Source organism: Siphateles boraxobius, unplaced genomic scaffold (assembly GCF_051911475.1).
Source record: "Siphateles boraxobius isolate OS27281-9 unplaced genomic scaffold, OSU_SipBor_1 7, whole genome shotgun sequence".
NCBI classification, from domain to species: Eukaryota; Metazoa; Chordata; class Actinopteri; order Cypriniformes; family Leuciscidae; genus Siphateles; species Siphateles boraxobius.
The window spans coordinates 22,413,433-22,429,200 of NW_027509197.1; the positions used below are offsets into that span (position 1 = coordinate 22,413,433).

At 37.0% G+C, this 15,768-nt stretch overlaps 1 protein-coding gene across 2 annotated transcripts; it reads left to right on the forward strand.

The window, feature by feature from the left end:
* Positions 1–1,721: 1,721 nt before the first annotated feature.
* Positions 1,722–13,344, forward strand: idh1 (isocitrate dehydrogenase (NADP(+)) 1). 2 transcript variants are annotated; one of them, XM_077216565.1, is made up of 9 exons: positions 1,722–1,928; positions 5,433–5,562; positions 8,291–8,582; positions 8,780–8,885; positions 10,492–10,669; positions 10,995–11,146; positions 11,841–11,981; positions 12,122–12,284; positions 12,578–13,344. In XM_077216565.1, exons 1-9 carry the CDS (start codon positions 1,895–1,897, stop codon positions 12,669–12,671), a joined length of 1,290 nt encoding a protein of 429 aa, XP_077072680.1. In that variant the 5' UTR covers positions 1,722–1,894; the 3' UTR covers positions 12,672–13,344. The 2 variants fall into 2 exon arrangements, with proteins under 2 accessions (XP_077072680.1, XP_077072681.1); XM_077216566.1 differs by lacking the exon at positions 1,722–1,928 and adding an exon at positions 4,111–4,280.
* Positions 13,345–15,768: the final 2,424 nt, after the last annotated feature.

The window sequence follows — 15,768 nt, forward strand, 5'->3', positions numbered from 1 at the left end:
GTTCTCTAGTTGCTATAACCAGCAGATGTCACGTCACGTGGTGAGCAGAGTCTGGTGAGGAGGCTAGAACCCTTTTGCCAGCTCATTGTCTTTTTATTATTTATGGAAGGTTCTTTGTTCAGATGAAATTGTCGAAAAACAAAACAAATTTGTTAAGATATTTAAAATACATTACAAATTACTTGAATAGTCTTCACCTCTGTAATATAATGACACATTTGTCAAGGTAGTGTAACTGTTTGGAGATTTTTAAACTCGTGAATTATTTAAAAATAAATGTTTGCATAAGTAGTTGGCATGACTTATTTCTTAAAGAAAAAACTCAAAAATGCGTTTTTGAACTCATGAAATGCACCCTTTTTCAGTTACAATATTTATTTGTTTTACCTTGAAAGCCATGTCTGAAATTGTTATTGAAAAATAATAAAGTGATGTTCAAGGCAAGAATTTTAGTACTTTTCACTTGGTTACACCAATTGACATTGTTTAAAATTGTTTTAAAAAAATGCCTTTTTTTACAAAATGTAACGTTTCTTCTAATAACTTAGCATTTGTTTGATTTCTCCTTTTTATCATCTAAATCATCTTTATTTGTTATTGATTCATAAATCTAACAGTACAATAAATATATAAACATATATAATAAAAACAGATTAACTATGGGTTCAATAGTGTTTTACTGTTACCCCTGACCATTTATTTTATATTTAATTTGTACACGGTCAATATGTGTGTTTGTTAATAATACCAGAATAGAATAATGGGGGGAATAATAATTCTTTATTGTCATTTTTTTTCTTGGTAGAATAAATAAAATACACTGTCTCCTTGGAACAACATTTAATGAGACTAACAATTGAATGTGATTTGACACAGGCAAAAAATAAACTATTTCACAACTCATCACTGAGGTGGAAATACTGTATTTCAAAATACAAAGAGAAGAATAAAAAAATGTAATAAGCATTGAAAGTTTATCTTACTGTAACCCTTCAACATAAACAAAAACATTCTTCCTTTTCTCTTCAATGCTAAAAACTCAAACTCTCAAATGTAAAATTTGTCACCTTGGCCTGCAGACTCACATTCAGTATATGCTCAAAATATTCCAAAGGACCACATACAGACTGTAAAAGATATTAGTAGGCCATAGCCTTAACTTGGGTCCATTCATACAGTTTGCAATTTGACTCATCAGGATTCCCATTAAGACAAATTTTGAATTGCTATAAAAATATACAAAATAAAAGGCAGATTTTAGGAATGCTAAACCAGGGGGGTTTGAATGTGGAGCCCCAGGGGACCATAAGGGGTTCGTTGAAAAGTTTAGAGAAAAACACTTCTCTGATTTAAATAAATAAATGATTAAAATTAATAAAATAATACAAATTAATTAAATAAAAATTATTAAAATAAATAAACAAAAAGATTAAAGATATAAACAGTATATTGCTACAGTGAGCAGGAAAAATTTCATATTTTTTACACATATTAAGTTGTACATTTTTTATAGTATAAATGAGGTCTTTATGAAAATGTTGCCAACTATAATAGTTACTGTCATTTCAGAAGTGGGGTTCCTCGCATAGGGATTATCATATTTGGGACTCCGTGTCATTTAAAATACTGAAAACCCCTGTGCCCAAGCTTTAGGGCACAAAATATGGCTGTGGCAACCACACTTGAGACTTACAAACAATGAAATTGTGACATCTGCCGGTAAGTCTGAATTCTGCACTCAGACAGGAGATACCAAACGACTGCTCACTTTCATGGACTCTCGTCCTTACTGCTCACGCGAAACCAGAGGATAAATACAGTTTCGCACATGAAGAGCAGATGGACTGATGATGAGATGAGAATGAAAAGAGCTTCGTGATGATGGACTGAGAATATGGACTGCTCAAGAAACAGAATGCGTTTTGGAGGTAGGCTGAACCTGTATCTGTCTTGCCTCCTGTATTATCTTACTGTTTCTTATGCTTTTGTTGCTTAAAGTTAGCAGGATGCATGATAACTAGAAATCACCCATTTGTGTTGTGTGTAAGGGCTGCTGCAAAACCATTTTGGGTTTCTTTGGGGGGGATCTTTTACTTTGGTCAAGAGACGCACTTTTATGACGCGGTAGAATTACACCAATTGACTGCATACTTGACAGCATTTACCTTTAAATAGAACGCAATACCTTAAAATAGAAATTTAGATAGACGGGTAAGGAAGGATCGTAGAAATACGATAAAAGTGAGTAGAATTGCAAGGAGGTCGTCTAAAATGGAGTGTCCAAAATGGGTAGGGCTTGGTGGCCCGGAGTGTCTCGAAGTTGTCAGGAACGATGTGTCTAAAAATATTTTTGTTTCAACTCTTCATTGTTTGTTTTCAGTTCGGTGTAAATTAATAATAAAATAAATATTGACAAGGCCGCCGTAGTCACGTGGTATTTTCTCCGCGCTGAATCAGATTTTACTAACAGTTTGAGTTAACTTAATGGTATTTTTGTTGCGTGAATGAAATCCAAAACATGCGTCATTAAATACAAACTTAAAGGGTTAGTTCGCCCATTTAAGACATGAAGTTGTATGGAATCCTTACCAGCACTATAGTGCATAGGCTACACACTGACCCACTCTTTAGTCACCTCCCTGGACAGAGTTCTGGCCGCTGGAAGGTTTTCAAGAAAGTACTCCCGGTTAGTTTCCGGGGCCTCAAAACTGTGCGTTTTTACGTGAAAAAATTATTTGCGTTTCAAAGCTTGATTAATTTAACACACAAAAAACACGCCGGTCAAAATTCATACCTCAGTTTTAATCGGCACTATTTTCTTTCCATTTCTATCAATCCGCGCTGCTGTCAACGTAAACAGTGCGCACGTTCCGATCAGCTGTTCCATAGTGTTTACACAATCGATTACGAAACGATGTAAAAAGTAGAAAATGAACGATGGTGCTAACTTGTAAATTTCCAGGCTGTGACCACAAGAATGTGCCGGGATCACCGTTCAGATTCCATCGTTCCTGTTTCGGATATAAGGTTATAGCTACGAGACAGCTTGGCTGGTTGCCATCGGCTACTCTGCGGGAGCTAAAATATCCAGAATCAAGGATTATGCTGTGTGCAGTGCTCACTTTATTCGAAGACGATTATATCCACAACCGAGGAAGAAAAAGAAAAAAACTGATTTTAAAGAGTTTTGCTGTACCAGTAGGCCTGTAAGCTCTTTACTAACTTTATGATCCCATGTCTAAACTGTACGGTAAACAAGCTGATGTTTAGACTCCAGTGGAAAACACGTGAAAAGATGTCTAATATAAAAACAGTATATAGGGATATAGGTACAATTTGCTGAGGAAACTATATGATCGGAACGTGCGCACTGTTGAAGTTGACGTTGACAGCAGCGCGGTTTGATAGAAATGGAAAGAAAATAGTGCCGATTAAAACTGAGGTATGAATTCTGACCGGCGTGTTTTTTTTTGTGTTAAATTAATTAAGCTTTGAAACGCAAATAATTTTTTCACGTAAAAACGCACAGTTTTGAGGCCGAAGAAACTAACCGGGAGTACTTTCTTGAAAAACTTCCAGCGGCCAGAACTGTCCAGGGAGGTGACAACAGAGTGGGTCAGTGTGTATGCACTATAGTGCTGGTAAGGATTCCATACAACTTCATGTCTTAAATGGGCGAACTAACCTTTTAATGCAATTTACAAATACAAATCAAAAGCATCAAATTTATTAAACAAAATTCACCTAAATAAGCACTTTTTAAGATCATCAATTCCTTCTGGAAATGAGAGAGGTGTTGTTGTTGTTTTACATTTATGCTTAAAATATTGGCCGAAACTAAATATTATTTACCAAAAATATGACTCTAAATGTATTTTTGTTCAAAGTGATTTTTTATTAGTTTTTTTTTTCAAAGTCATTGCTTAATTAAGAATGAAGAAAATGTGCAGCTCAACGAAGGATTCGTTTTTTTGAGCTGTATAGCGCCACCTAGAGAAAGACTACTGTCTGTCCCACTTTAAACAGCTAATTGTCCTGTGCCTCCAAATATGATTCATAATGAGGGAGGAGTTAGTCGTTTGAGTTAGTTCCTTATTCTCTTGGATTGGTGGGCGATTATCTGATTGAGGAGTGCAGAGCAGGGGAGAGCCTATGCCATCCGATCAGCTGATACGAAACAACGCCTTCCAAGACTAGTCCAAAACCTTTCAAGCTTCCATAAGAACACATCAACCATTTGATATCTCTTCGTTTTCTCCCGTACAACCTCAAGAGAAAAGGTAGGCTTGTATATTGGGTTGTGAGACTTAGATTCTTTGCTATATCACATTACAGTCGCTGTCGTTTGATTTGACGTTTCCTGCAAAGTGCTACCGGTATGCTGAGCATTATCGAAGAAAACACTATAAAAGTGGTGCATTCATCAGAAAAGACCTTGTTACAACCTCGATGATCATATATAATTGACAGTTTTATTGGATTGTTTATGTTCCATTAATCATTTTTACGACAAATCGTAAAATAACCCCCACATTCTCTAAAGCTTTATTACGATTAATTTATTGAAACATCAAGTTGTGTGTAAATCAGTATTGCACGCCCTGTACCTATTTGACCTTTGTTTTAGTTGCTTTTTGTAACCAGTACCAGTTCGTGGAACTGCAACAAAAAAATAATAATAGTGACACACACAATTGATACAATGATACACTTAGGGTGAATCGCAATTCTCTGTCTTACACCTTCCTCTTAGTTTTGCACGTTCACGTGAGAGTAAGGGCTATCCCAATTCTCGTTTTGATCGAGGGGTAGGGGTAAGGGAAGTGGTAGATACCCATTATAACCAAGCATTTTCGCGAGCTTACTTGAAACCAAAGGGTACCCCTCGATCAAAACTAGAATTGGGATAGCCCTTACTCTAACGTGAACGTGCAAAACTAAGGGGAAGGGGTAAAACAGATTTGGGATTCATCATTAATCTGTCAATGTGGATAAAAGGCCAGTGTCATATTACACAATGTCTGCCTGTCTATCAGGAGCTGTTACTTTAGCTGAAAAAAAAAAAATGAAACCTGGGAATAACTAACTGATGTCTTTCACAAGCTGTGACATTAGTACAATGATAGTACCATACTGAACTGTATTTGTATTTTAGTCCAAGGTACTTAAAAGAACAGCATGGCACTGCAATGTTTAAAAATAAAACATTGAAAACCATTAAAAACATTTTGTTACATGCTACAGACTTCTAAATCTGACATGTGGTGCTTATTAGTCTGCACATTCAAAAATGCTGTCTGTTAAAACAGGTTTAAGTCAAAAATGCTGACTCACTGGTTGTGTAACTTTTTCTCAATGGAATCTATTCATTCTTCAGGGAGTAAGTACTAACACTACTATAAATCTTCACATATAACTCATCGATCTTGCAGGGTCCAAAATGTCTCAGAAGATCAAAGCCGGTTCTGTGGTCGAGATGCAAGGAGATGAGATGACTAGAGTAATATGGGAGCTCATAAAAGAGAAACTCATCTTTCCTTATCTGGAGCTGGACCTGCACAGGTGTGTGTGTGTGGGTGTTTGTGTTTCTCTCATTATATTTGATTTCCCTTATGAACACGTTAATCTGATTTAATGCAACTTTACTGCCAATTAGTCATGCATTACAAACATTTGCCAGGGTAACCATAATACTAAAGTTGATGCCATATCCCTGCCGTTACTGTTTCTACTGTAAAATTATTATAAATGAATATGGACCTCATTTCAAAATCTTTTTATTTTTATATATTCTAAAAATAATTAATGAATATTTATTTATCAAATAAACTGATATTTTTATTTATTTGTTTTTATTATTTTGATATTTACCACACTTTTTTTTTTAAAGTGCTAATAACTCCATTACTAATAATAATCACACCACTGAGCAGGTACCTGCCAAGTTTTACAAATATGGCAGTACTGATTTCTCAGGCCACAATGTTGTAATCCTCAAGGCCAAAGAGAAGTGTTATCATCCCATATGTTAGAACATTTATTACCTAACATCGCTTTCTGTGCTTGAAATTGTCATGAATCGTCAGCATCTGAACTTTGAGCTTGTGTTTACAGTTTAATCTGAGTGGCTCTTTAGCTATGAAGTATAAATAAAGTGCATGAACTTGACCTGAAGTATGGTAAAATAGTGCAAACTAAAACCGTATCAGTCTGATAAGAGTATTATCAGTATGTTAGCAAACAAGGTGTCGTCACTTAAGAGGGATCTTTTGATGCATGTTCTTTTAGTCACTGAACTACTCTTTGAGCTTGAGTTGTGTGATTGTTTGCGTATCTTTACCTCTCAACATCCTTTAGTTGCATTGTTGGGCACTACAGGCTTTTATTGACGGATTAAACTGAGCTAAGTCTATGGCAGCGCCTACAAATGTATGATAAATTGTTCTGAAATGTCTAAATCCTCTAGCGCCACCAACAGTTTTTCACAATCATTATCGCACCAGGGAGTGGAAGTAAAGTGGGTGAAAGGTCACAGCATACTTCACAATAGCGAGGCACGAGTACAAGGAAAGTATGGGAAAGTTCTACCCCCTGTGTTGTAGCTCAGGGATGCTCTATCTGAAGCGTGTAAAGTATGTCACACTCTTCCTCACTAGTTGTAGAGACTCTGAGAAGACGCCTTCATTATTTCAGGCACACATATCCAGAACAGATGAGGCCTTTCATTTGCTCAACTGCTCAGAGCACAAGTGAGAGTTGCTTGGATGAATTTAAATCAGCATGGATTTAACTTTAGTTTGGAGATTCCTGACTATTCAAAGGTTTGAAGGCATGTTTTTGGTAGCTGGAGATCACAAAGTATTTACTGAATGAAATATATGGGGATATGAATAATAAATTAAATAGTTTTGAAAACTGTCTCTAGTACTCTCAGCTAACATTTTACTATGTTTAAAATGCTTTCTGCAGAATTCCACAGATTTTGTCCCCTTACAAGAAGGCAAAAAAAGCATGTACACTACCTTTTAAAGGTTAAGTGACAGTACAATTTTTTTATTATTCTTTGAAAGTAATTAATGCTTTTGTTCAGCAAGAAGGATTCATTCAATTAATCAAAAGTGACAGTAAAACATTTGCAATGTTCCACAAGATTTCTGTGTCAGGGAAATGCTGTTTTTTTTTTTGGTTTGTTTTTTTACTTCCTATTTTTCAAAGAATCCTGAAATGTAACATGGTTTCCACAAAAATATTAAGCAACACAGCTGTTTTCAACGTTGATGATAAGAAATGTTTCTTGAGCGGCAGATCAGCATATTAGAATGATTTCTGAAGGATCATGTGACACTGAAGACCGGAGTAATGATGCTGACAATTCAGCTTTGCCATCACTGGAATAAATTACATTTAAAAATATATTAAAATCGAAAAGTTATTTTAAATTGTAATAGTATTCTGTCTGTTTTTATCACAGTAAGAAATGATCTGGAAGAGTTCACTGGAACAGTGTCTTTGTGCTAAATTACCATGGCTCTGGTTTCCCATTGACCTCATTTAAAGTGTGCTTTGGGGCGCCATCTTCTGAATGCTAGTGTTCTGATTGTGTTCCGAGTCCAACATTACAAATTTGGCTGACAGTATGAAGAGTTATAAACTTTTTTATTGTAAAGTATTATGTAGGTGGGAATGGGATCGAAACAGTACCCAGGTCAGACTCAAACCTGCTCGCATGTGCACAGTCCACTGCACTACAGCTCAGACAGGTTATAAGCTATAGACCTTATGTAGCCTGTTTCCCGGTTTGTATTTTCACAGCATGAAGATAAGATCTTACAGATTTATGAATGAACCACTAATTTTAGAATCTTCCCGGTATACTGACATTTGTTATGACATCTGCTTCAAACATTACAATGCTCATGATAACTTTAGATAACTCTACAGTAATTAAACCAAATTCACCAGCTAATTACTCTTCTACAGCAATGCATAGAATTATACAGAGCGACCAAAAAAAAACAGAAGTTCAAACACAAAATCCTGAAGATGGCTTCATGCTTGCTTCTCTGGCGCTAAGGTTTATGCAATGCATTTTTCTCGCTTTCCACTCGAATCGGCATCAGTAATAGAACCTTTATAAATATCTGATTTTTTGACTGCTATAATATAATTTGCAAAGAAATGCATAATTATTAATAATATGTCAAGAACATCACAGAGTAGTTCCCATAGAGGAGCAAAACTCAAGGTTTTTTGTTTTTTTTGTTTTTTTTTTGCTGTGTGTGTGTGGTAGCTTTGACCTGGGAATGGAGAACCGTGATGCCACTGACGACACTGTGACGGTTGAGGCGGCGGAGGCTGTGAGGCGCTACAACGTTGGCATCAAGTGCGCAACCATCACTCCTGATGAGAAGCGTGTGGAGGAGTTCAAGCTCAAGAAGATGTGGCGCTCTCCCAATGGAACAATCAGGAACATCCTGGGTGGCACTGTGTTCCGAGAGGCTATTATCTGCAAAAACATTCCCCGCTTGGTTCCAGGCTGGATCAAACCTATAATTATTGGCAGACACGCACATGGTGACCAGGTGAGGAGCTCCCACTCGTGCATGTATTACAATGTCTATAATTAAGTCTAATTGTGAATTTGTTCTGGTTTTTTTTTTTTCATATCGCTGCTGTTTTATCAAAATGTACATGCCTAAGAAAACATCCTTTAATCTTGGCAAGATCACGTAACATGTCAAAGGTCTTCTGAAATAACATGTCCTCTTCACTTTTACAGTACAAAGCTACAGATTTTGTTGTCCCAGGCCCTGGAACAGTGGAAATGAAGTACACTCCCAAAAACGGAGGGGAGCCGCTTGAGTTTGTTGTCCATGAATTTGAAGGTAACCTACAGTGATTTACAATAGTGTTGATGTTTTAAAATTATGTTTAGAAGTATTTTTTTAAAGCCACCATGAAGTCAAAATTTACAATTCTTATTTTTAAAAATTAATCTTTCATTAATTAATTCATCATTAATCCCCCCGCAACCACATCTGATGACATGTTTACTGGCACAAGGGCGGGGCAACCTGTCAATCACAAGAGAATACAGCAATAGCAAACCACAGCATCCGATCAATTCCGAATGGACAAATGTCCCACCCTACTTTTTTTTTTCTTGTTCGAGAAGCCGGTTCACTCAAATATACATTACAAGACTATTGCAACTTTCATTCATGCTGACTTTAAACAATCCGGTTTATTTGATCTGAATTATTTACTGTGGAATAGTCCTTGGATGCACCTGAAATCGCATACTCTCTAAGTACTTATTTTGAATAAGTATTACTTTGTGAGCGTTAAAAAAAAGTCTATATAGTATGTATGTATGTATGAAGTATTAATGTAATCCAGATGTACTACATTCATCATGGTATCATTGTCATGTGATGTGACCTACCAGTGTCAGTTGTTTGTCCTCACTGCTTTTCACAAATCCTCTCCTGTGGCCTCATGGGATTGTAATTTGTTCATTTGTATGCGCACGTCAGAATCTCGCTGGAAGTAGTAGGTATTTATTACAGTTTTATAAACACTGAATTCACAGAGGTGTAAAGAGAACCAGAAAACCATACTTGAGTAAAAGTACAGGTACCTTAGAGTGAAAATGATTCCCTTAGTAAACCAATATCCTTCAAAAAGGCCTCTTCAATATAACAAATAATATTAAGTAGAATGGAATAGTAAAAGCCTACTTGCACTGGTTGCATCGGCCTCATCACTGACTGCAACCATGTCCTCATATCTCATATATATATATATATATATATATATATATGAATCCTGCGATTCAGCAACTACCTGCTAATGCACTCGCATTCATGTAAAGTAGACTTGTTGACAAGCTTTGGTGAGTATAGACAAAATGCACAAGTTATAGTCCCTTCAGTGTCCTGAAGATGATGATTTCGCTTCTTTAGCAGAAATGAACTGTTATAAACATGAAATAAACATGCAAAATGTAATGAGTAATTGCATTACTCAACACAAATCTATTGGAATAAAGAGTACATATAGGCCTACTTTAAAAAAAAAAATGTAGTTAAGTAGAGGGTAAAAGTTACTAATATCCTTGATACTCTGTCAAACTACAATGTAGCCAAAAAGATATGGTAACTAATTACATTTACTCCAATACTTTACACCACTGTGAATCTGTTTTTCGCCTACTATGTAGTAAGAAAATATGTGTTTTTGGGTGCAGCCCTTCTGTATCTCAAAGATGTGTAAATGTCTCTGTATGATGATGTCATTACAGTGGACTGTGACCTGTTTGAGCACCGTACATGTTTGTCTAGTCAATGTTACAGTATGGAATTATTCTGCAAAGATTGGATTTGAAATAATTTGGAATGTAGCCTACTTGATTCTAAATATAATTTTGCACAAGCTTATCTGCTTTCAGACCAGGTTTTCTTGACAAATGTCATAATTATATATGTTCAGGTACTGGTGGAGTTGCTCTGGGGATGTACAACACAGACAGCTCAATCCGGGACTTTGCTCACAGCTCTTTACAAATGGGGTTGACCAAAGGCTGGCCGATGTATCTCAGCACCAAGAACACCATCCTGAAGAAATATGATGGCCGTTTCAAAGATATTTTCCAGGAGATCTATGAAAAGTGAGTAACCATGAAATGGTTGCGGAATTGTCACTGAATACTTTGACCTTGATCCAGTTACACAGGGTCTTTTGAACTAAAGAAGCATTGAGTGCTTTCACTGTATGATAACTGTGAAAATCTATTATAAAACTATTTTTTAATGGCTTAAATCAATAAACACATGGCATTTTTTCTCCTGTCATGGCATTAAAACATAAACATTTAATCATAATTATGCCCACACTGAACAAGCTAAAAATGAAAACAGAAAAAAATTATATAAATTTCTTTTGTTACAGTAGCATTCTGACACTGTGTGTGTGCGCGTGTGTGTGTGTTCCAGAGACTACAAGGCTCAGTATGAGGCCAAAGGCATCTGGTATGAGCATCGGCTGATTGATGACATGGTGGCTCAGGCCATGAAGTCTGAAGGTGGCTTTATCTGGGCCTGTAAGAACTATGATGGAGACGTGCAGTCAGACTCTGTAGCTCAGGGTGAGTAAACTAACATGCAGTGACATGACCACATATTATTTTAGATATTTATCTTTTGCACCCAACCAATGCCAAACATTCTATGGAATAAATGAATTGGTCAGCACTGAACATAGTAAAAATGATGGATTATCTCCGTGTACACTACTATTGAATAGTTGGAGGTCAATGAGATTTCTTTATTTTTATTTTCATTTTTTTGAAAAACCAAAAAAAAATACTTTTATCCTGCAAAGAATCAAGTTGATTCAAAGTGACAGTAAAGACTTTTACATTAATATAATTCCCTTTAAAAAAAAACAACAAATCAGCATATTAGAATGATTTCTGAAAGATCATGTGCATTTGAAAATATATATTACAACTAAAAACTGTTGTTTAAAATTCATATAATATTTCACGATATTACAGTTTTACTGTATTTTGATCAAATAAATGCAGCCTTGGTGAGCATAAAAATAAACATTTTTCAAAAGCATTTAAAAAAAATCTTACCAACCCCAAACTTTTGTATGGTAGTATATAATTTTGAGTTAAAATCTTATACATGTTTTTGTGGTGACCAGGTGTGTAATATTCATTAATTTAAGCCCTATCGTGAATTTGTGTAATGGGTTGGCATTACTCTTTGTGAATGTATCATGAAAGAATGATGAAATTTATAGTGAGTAAACCTTTTGGTCTCTGTCTCTAGGCTATGGGTCACTGGGTATGATGACCAGCGTGCTCCTATGTCCTGACGGGCGTACGGTAGAAGCTGAGGCAGCCCATGGCACCGTCACGCGGCATTATCGTATGCACCAGCAGGGCAAGGAGACGTCCACCAACCCCATCGGTGAGGAAAACACTTACTTCCTTACCGGTCTTAATCAATAAAATCCACAGATGATGCCATAGAAACTGTTTTTCTGTTCATATAAAAACAATGCTCGTCGCTCAATGCAACTTCATAGACTCACAATTTGATCCCATCAGCCTCGATCTTTGCGTGGACGCGAGGGCTGCTGCACCGGGCGGAGCTGGATAAGAACGCAGAGCTGCGTGTGTTTGCTGAGGCACTGGAGGCCGTTTGTATCGAGACCATTGAAGCTGGTTTCATGACCAAGGACCTGGCCATCTGCATCAAGGGCATGTCTGGGTAAGTCCATTATCTACTCTGGGTCACTTGCTCAAAAATATATGGTATTTATTGAAGGTCATTAAATAGATTTCTTGGTTATTATGGTTTTGCATGGTGTTAGACATGGGGACCTGATGATGTCTTGTAGGGGACTTACAAAAGACAGCATGAATTCAGTGTTAAAGTGATATTGCATTAAAAAAAAAACCTGAGCACTTTCTGTAAAAATACAGTTTTTAAAGTATATCCATGCCTGTGCAAGGACAGTTCTGATATTTACATGCATTTCTTTCTTGTTTATTTCTTTGAAGTGTTGCACGCTCAGATTACCTCAACACTTTTGAGTTCTTGGACAAACTGGCCGAGAATCTGAAGATAAAGTTGTCAAGCCAGCCCAAACTTTAAAGCTGCTGGGTTTTGATGGGGTGTCCATGCACATGCAGCCCTCAACCCATATCAGGCTGCAGACTCGGCCAGCCTCATCTCCTGTCTAACCGGGACCAAAGACAGAGAAATTAACTTCACCACTACAACAAGTAGGGGAAGCAGTGCACTTTCAACTGGAAGACATGAAAGTGCCTTTTTAAATGGAAGGAGCTACTGTAACCTTCATTATCCTTTTAAAAACAAATTGGAAACATTCATATAGGAAATTTGTATCTGTATTTATAGATTTTATCATTGCCATTTTATTTTTAACCATGCCCCCTGTAGTGCATAAATATGTGTATTAATGTTCTATTGCTATAGTGCAGCCCATGATCTCTCAGGTGCTTGAATACCTGTTGCCTTATCATCTGCATCTGTTATTGTCTCGTCTTCATGCAGCCACTCTTGAAGCCATCCCCAAGAACCATAAGATTAGGTCTTAACAATGTAAATACCTGCTTTTAACTGAAATGCTGGTAGTTAACGCTGGTAGACATTCCTCTTCATTCTTCAACACTCTGTACCACGGTCTGTCACCGTTTTACAAATTAATTTCCTTATATGCTTCGGTTTATGTCAGTCTGTGTGCTCATGTGATCATGTCTTGTGATATGACGTCAATAATAAATGAGACTTTTTAAGAAGAGTATCTCACATGTTTTGTCTTTGTCTGATCTTGTTCATTTATTTAATAGGTTCGTTGTGTGAATTTAAATAATGTGTTTAGTATTGTAAAGTGACATGGGACTTCAGCTCTACTACATGGCATCCACTTCAATAATTCAATGGCAAACAAAGTGATATCACTATATAGTTTTAAATACTTCCAGCAGGCTCCATGATCAAAACAATGTAAATGAGTGAATTCTTGCCATGATAAAAAAGTCTTTGTGATAACTTCCATAAAATCCTACAATCTATGTAGCGGAGCTTCCCAACCTAATTGTTACTTCCAAAAGGGTAAAAGACACAGAGGCTTGTTTTTACTCTTTGAGAGTATTTCAGTGAACAGAAGTGGCCAAAAGTGATGTCCAGTATAGGAAATTTTACATCTTTACCCTTTATTCACAAAATATTTAACGCATTTACAATTTATTGTGCAGTGCTTGGATTCAATTGTTTCATTTGTGATTTTTTGCTTGGTATAATAGAACTTGTACCTGTAGCATTTTTGCCAAATAATTTTATCAGATAAATACCTTAACTAAGTTTAGTGCATTGGTCTGCCCTCATATTTAAAATATTTAATAAATATAAAAAATGTTCCACATATTTTTATGGTTTATTTGAACTTGTAGTGTTATTAAAAACAAATATCAGTAACACTTTATTTTACAGTGTCCTTGTTATACATGTTACATGTAGTTATTATGCTTAGTTGCATGCAACTAGCCCTAAACCAAACCTATTCCTAACCCAATAGTAAACATGTATGCCCGGTTTTCCACAGACAAGCCTAGTCCCTGACTAAAATGCATGTTTGAACTGTCTTAACTTAAAGCATCTTCCACTGACATACACTATCTTAAAATATGTATAATTTAATTTTCACATTGAATGAAATGAAGTTTTCTAACTGTGGAGAAAGCATTTTCTGTCTAACCACTTTCATTGGTGCCTAAAACCCAGGGCTGGCGCAAAGTTACTAAACTGAAACATACCTGGCTAGCCACCTTAACCGGCTTCATGGTATAGGCCCCAGGTTTCACAGACAGGGCTAGATTAAGCCTGGATTAGGCCTTAGTTCAATCAGGACGTTTAAGTAACTTTTAAAAAAAAATAATGGCACTGACATACAGGTCCTTCTCAAAAAATTAGCATATTGTGATAAAGTTCATTATTTTCCTCAATGTAATGATAAAAAATAAACTTTCATATATTTTAGAGTCATTGCACACCAACTGAAATATTTCAGGTCTTTAATTGTTTTAATACTGATGATTTTGGCATACAGCTCATGAAAACCCAAAATTCCTATCTCAAAAAATTAGCATATCATGAAAAGGGTCTCTAAACGAGCTATTTTAACCTAATCATCTGAATCAACTAATTAACTCTAAACACCTGCAAAAGATTCCTGAGGCTTTTAAAAACTCCCAGCCTGTTTCATTACTCAAAACCGCAATCATGGGTAAGACTGCCGACCTGGCTGCTGTCCAGAAGGCCATCATTGACACCCTCAGCCTCAAGCAAGAGGGTAAGACACAGAAAGAAATTTCTGAACAAATAGGCTGTTCCCAGAGTGCTGTATCAAGGCACCTCAGTGGGAAGTCTGTGGGAAGGAAAAAGTGTGGCAAAAAACGCTAGACAACGAGAAGAGGTGACCGGACCCTGAGGAATATTGTGGAGAAGGACCGATTCCAGACCTTGGGGGACCTGCGGAAGCAGTGGACTGAGTCTGGAGTAGAAACATCCAGAGCCACCGTGCACAGGCGTGTGCAGGAAATGTGCTACAGGTGCCGCATTCCCCAGGTCAAGCCACTTTTGAACCAGAAACAGCGGCAGAAGCGCCTGACCTGGGCTACAGAGAAGCAGCAGTGGACTGTTGCTCAGTGGTCCAAAGTACTTTTTTCGGATGAAAGCAAATTTTGCATGTCATTCGGAAATCAAGGTGCCAGAGTCTGGAGGAAGACTGGGTAGAAGGAAATGCCAAAATACCTGAAGTCCAGTGTCAAGTACCCACAGTCAGTGATGGTCTGGGGTGCCATGTCAGCTGCTGGTGTTGGTCCACTGTGTTTTATCAAGGGCAGGGTCAATGCAGCTAGCTATCAGGAGATTTTGGAGCACTTCATGCTTCCATCTGCTGAAAAGCCTAATGGAGATGAAGAATTCATTTTTCAGCACGACCTGGCACCTGCTCACAGTGCCAAAACCACTGGTAAATGGTTTACTGACCATGGTATTACTGTGCCAATTGGCCTGCCAACTCTCCTGACCTGAACCCCATAGAGAATCTGTGGGATATTGTGAAGAGAAAGTTGAGAGACGCAAGACCCAACACTCTGGATGAGCTTAAGGCCGCTATCGAAGCATCCTGGGCCTCCATAACACCTCAGCAGTGCCACAGGCTGAT